The following is an 8,860-nucleotide window of genomic DNA, read 5'->3' on the forward strand; positions in this document are numbered from 1 at the left end:
TTTATAAATTTATAATATAATTTTATGATTTTATTTATTATTTTGACATAATAAATAGAATTCCATATAATCCCAATTCACACTTTTGCCGATTATCTTTGTAAGTATATGTGCTTTGTATTTAACAATAATGAACTGATGTTAAGAGTTCTAAACAATGGTGAAGCATTATTGTTATTTATGGAGATGATGCCGCTATACCATCATTTCTAAGGCTCCTAATCTAAGGAGCTAAGTGGATGAAAGATGAGAGAAAATACCGTCTTAACCATTTATTTAAGTTGCTACTCTTCATCATGGAAGAACTTGTAAGGAATACCACGTTTTCATGACCCACAACTCATTGACACGAAGTCTAAATATGGACCAGAGACTCTGGGATTGCTCCTAAAATGTGAGAGCGTCAGGGTAGAAAGCACACCGTGAGAGCATGGTTGCCTCCAGCATTTTCTATGGAGTCTTGAAAGCCCTCAGACCCTCGTGGGGAATTTATTTAGGGACAAAAACCCCAATGCGTGAGTACTTTATAATCCGAACCAACGCCTCGCCTCCGATGGGGGAGGCGTCTCGCCACCTGGCTCTGGTTTCTGTCATGAAGTGCTGTGTCCTTGCTGCCTTTCTGACCCGTACGCATCCGGGTACCAACGGCACAGATATTTGGAGGCCCTTACCTCAAACCGAATATATCTTAAGAGATTCTTCTTTTGGGCAAAAGCCTCTATGTATTCCTGGATCTTGCTGTGGTGCATGAAGTTGGGGTAATCGTCGGGGTACGGGAAGTCTGGGAAGCACATCATCTCTTTGGAAGAGTTGGTGAACACAGACGGGTAAATGCTGGCTCTGCCTTCTTCTGCGTGGTCCTAGGGAGAATAACAGGCTTAGGAAGGAAGCCAAGGATGGTGTTCCCCCCAGTCAATATTCAATGCTTGGTGGACGAGAAGCTTTAAAAAAAAAACCAAAACGAAACCCAAAGACCCATGAAGAAAATGAGCAGGTCTCTGTACGATACGGACAGAAAAGCCTTCAGTGCGGCTCCTGGCACAGAGCTGGCTGCTGTCCGCCTTGGGCCTCTTATTCCAGTGACCCTCAGGATTTCCTCCGTGATTTTAGTCCCACAGAGTTTTCTTTCTTTTTCCAATCAGAGCACTGGTCCTGACCTCACGCTCAGGTTGGAAAAACAAAGGGACAAGTAAATGGTCGGAAGGAGAGGCTGCAGCCTCCAGCCCCTGTGGCTGGCTCTGTGGCGTTCACTGTCCCCCGCCACAGCCGCGGAGCCTTCTCTTGGCGTGGCTTCCCGACTTTGGCGTGCTCAGACTCACCCGAAGGGCTCCTCAGGCCATAGCTTCCTGGGCCTGACCCCACAAATTCTGATTCTCTGGGTTGAAGCCTGAGAATTTGCGTTTACAAGTGCCAGGGGACACTGTTGCTGCTGGTCTAGGGACCATGTATGGGGAACTGAATTCTGTGCTTGAGGGGCTCCTTGTGTTACCAGTTAGAGGTGTACACCCCTCACCAGAGAGGGGCTGAAGATTCTGCTCTTCATGTTAAAGCCACTGTATAATTGAAAAATAGCTTCTTTTGAAAAGCAGTGGGAGGCTTGATTGAAAATCACCATTTCCTCTCTGTCGCAAGGGCAGGACTAAAGTTCACGCCATGTGCTGCCTAGAAAGTACATTCGAAAGCTGGCAGCCTCTGCTTCCCCACATCCTGAAAGAATGCCCATGATGATGATGTCATGTTGCCGCTGGATTCACCATGTCCGTCTCTCTCCAGCCCCAGCTGACCTCTGGAAATCGGAGGCAAAAAGTACTGGAGAGAAATGGGAGGAGCGTGTCTCTCGGGGAAGCTGCCTGAGGCTTCGGTGTTTTAAACCTCAAGCTGAAAATAAACTTCCTTTACTCATGATTGCTGTACCTCTTAGAATAGCTAAGTCCAGAGATTTTAACTTTTTAAACCTGACTTGGAAATTTCTGCCAAGGTCAGACAGAGGGTGAAGCCTTCATGCCTGGCAGGTGCTCAGGTTGGAGTCCCCCCACTCCACCCCGCCGTTCACCCAGAGCCAGGAACTTTCCCTGATGGTCGAGGGGAGGAGAGCGGGGAAGGGAGAGAGGGCTGAGCTGTAGCCGGGGGACCGGTTCAGACATGGACGAGCCTGCCCTTGGATTATTTCCATCATCGAATCATTGATGAACTCTGCCTTTTGTCCCCTGGACATGAGAGAAGACTATGTATCCTACAGCTCCTTGTTTCTGTTTTGCTGGGGGTTTTTTTCCCCCCTAAAAGGCTGTTCTCAAAAAAAAAAAAAAAAAAAGAAACAGATGTATGACAACAGACAACTCCAGAGACCCTGCATTTTCATTATTTCAATCTTGGGGTGGTTTGAGCCAGTAAGGAAGAAATTAAGCTCAGACTCTGCCTCTGGCTCGGAGAGCTTGCCCTAGACCCAGAGCTCCAAGTGGCTGAGGGCACACTGTCACCATCTGTCTATGGTTATAACTGCATCTGTGTCTCATCTTCGCTGCTAGAACATAAGTATCTTGAGGGCAGGGTCGGAGGCTAGTTTGCAAACGCTGTGCACGCCTTGATCTCCTCTCGTATTTCATCTTCGCTTATCAGTCTCGTTTCTGCTGGTCTCCGTATACCCTCAAGGTCCAGCTCAGAGGCTGCCTCCTCCTCCCTCCTGCTTCCCCTCGTGGTGCCCTCATCAACCGGAAGTTCTCTCCTCCCCACCATGCTCTGACCGTCTTCACCGCCCTAGTCACGTCTTCACTTGTAGTAAAGTTATTCTGGTACTTGTTTCCTCTCTGCTTCTAAACTGGGGGCTGCCTGCTTTGCCTCTTATCTGCATCTATACCTCACACAGCACCCCATACATAATGTACCCGAATACGTATTTGCTGAATGAATAAATGAATGCATGAGAAGAATAAATAAGTAGAACAAAAGTCCAGATCGTTCTGTTTACCCTTATTCGCAGTCAAAATGATCCCAACCTATTGTATACGGCTTGTTGAGCAGCCTATTATCATAGCAGATTAAAACCTTTTGAGGCCACGAGGTCCTATTAGAATGTATGAAACGTAAAACTTATATTCAGCCCGCAAGTGTTTGCTTTTCCTCTTACAGGAAAAGCACATGGTGAAAAGTTCAGAATTATCATGTGTCTCTCTTCTGGAACAGGTTCTGCCTCACAGGACTTGCAAGACAAAAGCTTATGTAACCTATTTTTCAAAAATCCCTCTCTGATCATACATTGTGCCAAGCAGCTTTTCTTTGAAAAGAAGGAAGAGGAGGGGCGTGTGAAAGGGACTAAAGGTTAGAATACTTGCATGTGTTTCATCCCCGCAAGGCCTTAGGTATAATTCTCCTCAGACACAGCAACATTATGGAAAAGAGACGCCCTCTCTCTGGAATAACCTACAGTTGGACTTTGCGTCTTATCGCCCTGTCAACCGTTGCTTCTTTAAATAAACTGTCCGATCTGGCTGCACCGGCTCTCTCTCTTACAGACCCCAGGAGAGACCGAGTTCGTTGCCTTCTCTATGCCCTTCATGGGTTGCTGGTTACCCCTACCTGGACACCCCTCCCAGCTGGCACCGGCGCCCTGCTGGTGACTGCACGTCTGCGGGATGTCATTCACACAGTGCACGGGGCGGGCGGAAATGGCAGCTCTGCAGGTGTGTCCCATAGAGACCCCTACTCTCCTTGTCCGAGGACGTGCTTTGGGTCTCAGCCAAGTGCCATTCCTGCCGGAAGTTTCCCCTGACCTGAGATTTGCAGTCTGCCTTCTTTTAAAGGTCAAGGCACGTGTTCATTAAGTTGACAGTCACCAAGGGCTACCTTGTTGTTGTAAAGCTCTATCCCCTCTTATTTGAAACTCTTAGGGCCAGATACGTTTTGGAAATGGTAGCTTTTGGGACATTTTTCCATAACACTCCTAGTGAGATTTTGGGCAGCACCCTACCTGCAATCAAATGCAGTGACGTTTCTGCAGTGAGACACAATAAAGACGATAAATAGTCTTGTGGCTTCGACTCACGTTTTCTGACCATGTGACTTCAGGACAGGTTTTGCTATTAAGTGAGCTTTAGCCCGTTTTCTATCTAAGGATTGTGGACCTATACGATGGTTTGCTTCACTAGATGGAGTAGAAGCCATTTACGTCGAGTGATGGTGTCACGTCTGAGCCATCCTAGTACCTAGTACACGACTCTGCCAAAATAGATGCTCACGCGGCATTTGATTGTTGCTAATGAGATAACAGAGAACCATTTCATGGTTTAGGCTAAGCTGGCTGTATCTCCCTGAGCAGATGTAAATAAAGAAAACTGAATTCTTAAAATAAAACAAAACAAAACAACCCTCTTGATTATTCCCTAATGAAAAATAAAAATTAATGATCTTATATCTTATGTAATACTTTCAGGGATGTAGGACCTCGATTTTTTTTTAAAATAAAAGCTCTCGAGATGAATACAGGTGAGTTCTCAGCGCTGACACCCTCCATTAGAGCAACCTGTGGTTGCAGGTTGGGCTGTAACAGAGACCAGGACAGAATATCATAACGAGATGAATGATGTGGATGTGTCTTCACGCCAAACATGTATCAGCTACATCCAATAATAATCGCTGGGAAATTCATAGCAGAAAGGCTAGACGTTTTAAATTAACGTCTGAAATGTAAAAATTGTGTTTGTAATGAATATTTCCTGATTACATTATTTCTATAACAATGAGCCTGAATGGCAGAGACTATCTTCCCCCGCTGCCCCCTGCCTCTGGATTTGGAGCTCACAGAGTATTCAGTAACCACACACACGATACACATAATCCTTACATATAACAACTTACAACGTCTGCCCAAGAGACACGAGTTAATTCTGGCATCGCGACCCGTTAGAATTGAAAGGCACATTTGACACACGAGCATTTGAAGTCCAGGAAAAAGGTGGCTTGCCTAAAATCTCCCCGGAAAACCTGAGAGTTGAGACTAGAACTCAGGACTCCTGACCCCAGTCTAGGTTTTCCTTCTTCTTTCCCGCTATGTTCCCAGGATTTAAGATCAATAGGGACAGAACCCTGTCGATTGCATGCGGAGGCAGTGGTGCAGTTTTTGACTAATTACTGACATCACACTACGGCCCGGAGGTCTGGGCTCTGTCAGGCTGGCGACAGTATCTAATAAGCTGGAGATATCCTTTCCAGGAGAAGCCCCGCTGGTGTGAAAAGTTTTGAGTGGTTGGACATTAGTGGTTTGGGAGGGATAATATTTTGCTTTCCAGATCTGCAACTTTCGTGACCTACCTCCAAGTCTGAATTAGAACCGATCAGATCTATTTTGCCAAAGAGGCCATCTTCCCTCTGTTGGTGTCCCAGTGCGGTGCCACTCACCGAGAATTTCCACAGGCCTCCAACATCGTTGCTCCTTTCAAAGCAGGTGGGCTCCAGCCCCTCCTCCAGACAGCACCGTATGGAGGCCAAGCCACTGATTCCAGCTCCGATGATGGCCACCTTCTTCCCCATGGTCTCCCGCAGGAGGGCCCGGAGAGAGGTTCTTGAATGCTTAAAATTTCTCAGTGGAAATAATCAGCAGAGATTTAAAGATTCTCGCCTTAACAGAAGAAAACAGAGATACACATTATACACAGCTTATGCTTATTTTTAAACCACTTTTGCTGTCATAAGATTCTAAATTTGGGTTCTTTTAGTTATTCGAGGTGCCAAAAACAGCAAAATCAGTGAGTGCTAGAATAGCAAGGTCCTTGAAGATCATCCATCCAGTGCTCTCAATTACAAAGAAAGCAACCGTCACCCCAAAGAGACTAGAAAGTACTTCTTCAAGGTCTCAGGGCTAAGAAAAAAAGGAGTCAGAACTAGAACTCAAGCCTCCGCGTGCAATCCATGGGACCACATCACCCCCACGCACTTTGGATGCTCGGCTCCAAGGGGTCTTACTCGTAATCGACAGAGAACCAGCAATTAGTTCTCTCAATGTGGAGAGAACAGCTTTCCCCAATGTCTTTTGAAGTGAAAGTTGGGGAAAGGGGAGGAGTTATTCTTAAAGTAAAAATTCCTCTTTTTTTTGTATTTTTTTTTATGGTGGAGAGCCCCGGTAAAATCTAGGGAGGAGGACTGAGAGTGGGTAGGGAGAGAACGGGGGAAGGGTTGAGGGGAGGGCAAGAATCAGGTCCCTGGTCCTGGCTCCAAAAAATAAAGCAGTGACTGATATGGTCACTGGAGCTGTAAGGTGAACCCCTGGGAGATTAAAAGAACAATGGTTCTTTTAGGTATTTTTTGCTGTGGAACTATAGAATATGTAGACAAAGGCTCTGCACCTGGTCTACAAGGAAAGATTTTTTTTGTACCAACAGTTTAAGAAAAAAAAAGCTCAATTGTCTGGAAGTTAAGAGGTCTGATTTGAGGAGCGGAGCTAACGCTCGGAGATGATGCGTCTGTAAAACCGGTGAAGTCAAAGGACAGAATTGCGAAGTCACTTGTCTTGGCCTCTCTCCCATGTCTATATCTGCCCATCCTGCCTCAGTACCCCACCCTCTCTCCCCCCTCCCCCGTTTCTTCCGCTTCCCCAGGTGCCTACCATATGTCACGCATCTTAGTAGTCTCTTAGAGGTTCAATCATGAGCAGACACAGTGCTTTCCATACAGAAACGTACAGCCTCGTGGAGAGAGAGGCGATCAATATGACAGTGGACGTGTGCGTCAGTCAGAGCCGGTGGTCAGGAAGAAACGTGTAAGTCCGCCTGGGAGAAGAATAAGAGAGGCTTCGGGCGGAAGTGAGTGGAGAGCTGAGTCTTGAAGGCAGACTCGATGCTTGCCAGGTAGATGACAGGCAAGGAATGCACGACAGCCAAAAAGCAAAATGCAGGTAAATGCCCAGCAGAGGCAGAGGACAGTCCGTTCAGTGTTGCTGAACGTAAGGTGTTCACGCAGACCCGGGGAAGGGCCCGAGACCGAAAACCCACCTCCGAAAGCGGGGGGCAGGAAAGTTCGAAGAAGGAGGCCACGCTCTAGTGTGGCAGTGATCAGAGTTTATTAAGAGACCTTTCAGAGCGGGTGAGTCTCGGGAAGCTGCAAGAGGAAGTGGACGTTCTCTGCACGGCTTGGCAGGCACCGAAGGATCATAGCGAACAAGGCAGGATGGACGGGGTGGCGGGAGAGGGGTGGGTGGGCCGTCCCAGGTATGGGAAAATACCTTCCGTGCTTGACGCAGCCAGGACAATGGCCTGTCCAGGAACCAGCACGCCGTGGGACACAGGGGAGAGGAACTGGCTTATGTGAGAAGCATCGATTATGATCTGAATGTCTCCGAGGGAGTTGACAGGAGGCAATCTCTGTTCTGTCCTGGGTCCAGCTCGAGGGTCCGACAGTGATCACATCATGGAACAGTCTCTCCTCCGTGGTTGGAATCGGCAGAAGATGAATGAAACACTCGGAGCCCGGATCCTAACGGACATTGAAGTGCTGCTCCCAAGAGTCTGGGTACCGTCCTGTAGGTTGTTGTGATCCACTCGAGGATTTTGAACAAGGAATTGACGAGATCAGGAAAGACCAGATTCGGATGGAAGCTACAGTGAACAGTGACCAGAACCAAGGCTACTAAAACCTGGAGGCCGAGGCCCGAGTCAGAGGAGTCAGTGCAGGGGGATGGGCGATGGAGACCGGACCGAGAGATATTTGCGGGGTAGCAGTCTGGGGGTCTTGCTGACTGACGATAGACTTGTGGCTCAGTGAACATCCTTCCGTCCTTAAGATTTTATATTATGATTGATATGCGTATTCCTCGTAATTGAGTACAGGAAGCAAAAAAACATTGTATTTCGCAAAAAAAAAGAGAAAACAATTAGCGAGATAGTGCAGGGAATTATGTGCCTACGTGGACGGAAGGTCTGGACAGCGGACGGGGGTTGCTGCCTCAGGCCTCGTAAAGTCAAAGCCCTGGAGCTGCGACTCAAGGAGCACAAGACTGCCATTGCCACCAGGGACGTCTCTGAAGGATGGGACCCGGGTGGTGGAAACTGTTAGATCCACACTTGCTCGTCAACAGAGTCACCGAAATTTGGCCTCTGCTTCCCTTTGCCTTCCAAGACCAGATGTCTGTCTCTCTGGAAAAGCTTAAATCGCATCTAAGCCCTAACTGCAAGGACGTCTTAGAAACGACGTTTTTAGCCTTCTAGTCTTTGCAGGGCAGGAGGGAGTCACGGGAGGAGCGTCACCTGCAGCGTCCGGCACCATGGGTTATGTGGTGTCACATGGAAGTCGGTCCTGCCAAATGCATTCATATTCTTCGCTACTTATAATATAGAAAATACTCAGATTAGTTCCTTTCGTCGTATATTTCGTGATCATTCTTACTGGACATCAGATCACTCCTCTGTAAAGCTGAAGTCGATAATTGCTGAAGTCCTTTTGACATTCTGTGAATCTCTTAATTTACAGAGTACATCTCAGTAACCCTTTCAAAGGCAGGAAATATAAGCCAAAGACAACACAAATGCACGTAAGCTGCTTACGAGGACCTTCCTCGTCCCATGTGCCTCGGCTGTCAAAAAGTCGATTTAATTTGGCTATCAAGAGCTTCTCGTTAAAATCGCAAGTTTCAGCTAATGCAGCTAAGAGCGTAAGAGAGTCAAGAAAGAGAAGCTCGAGAGATGATCTTTCAAGTGGATCTCTTTGGAAAGAGCTGAAGCTGTGCTGTGTGTCCCTTTCCCACCAAAGAAATGGGGTCAGAAGCCCTGTTTCTCGCTGAAAATGTAGGAGGAGGGGCTCAGTCCCACCACTGAGAGAGAGGTTGGGGGTCTGGGAGTCCCGTGTCTACGTGACTCCCACCTGGGACATCTAGACG

At 47.4% G+C, this 8,860-nt stretch overlaps 2 protein-coding genes across 4 annotated transcripts in view; both read right to left on the reverse strand.

Moving 5' to 3' along the window:
* FMO2 (flavin containing monooxygenase 2) overlaps positions 1-2,197 on the reverse strand; it is a 30,929-nt gene extending 28,732 nt beyond the window's left edge. Inside the window, exon 1 of the mRNA XM_006907811.1 lies at positions 2,193-2,197. The gene's annotated coding sequence lies outside the window, so the exon portion shown is untranslated. The remainder of the gene's footprint in view (positions 1-2,192) is intronic.
* FMO3 (flavin containing monooxygenase 3) overlaps positions 1-5,523 on the reverse strand; it is a 15,383-nt gene extending 9,860 nt beyond the window's left edge. For 2 of the 3 annotated variants that reach the window (XM_006907810.2, XM_006907809.2), the window contains exons 1-2: positions 5,392-5,523; positions 672-860 (exon numbers count right to left, since the gene is read on the reverse strand). In XM_006907810.2, coding sequence (XP_006907872.1) covers positions 672-860; positions 5,392-5,523 — 321 coding nt within the window. The remainder of the gene's footprint in view (positions 1-671; positions 861-5,391) is intronic. The other variant, XM_025043928.1, reaches the window with a different exon arrangement.
* Between the last annotated feature and the right edge of the window lie 3,337 nt (positions 5,524-8,860).

Source organism: Pteropus alecto, unplaced genomic scaffold (assembly GCF_000325575.1).
Source record: "Pteropus alecto unplaced genomic scaffold, ASM32557v1 scaffold101, whole genome shotgun sequence".
Classification (NCBI taxonomy): Eukaryota; Metazoa; Chordata; class Mammalia; order Chiroptera; family Pteropodidae; genus Pteropus; species Pteropus alecto.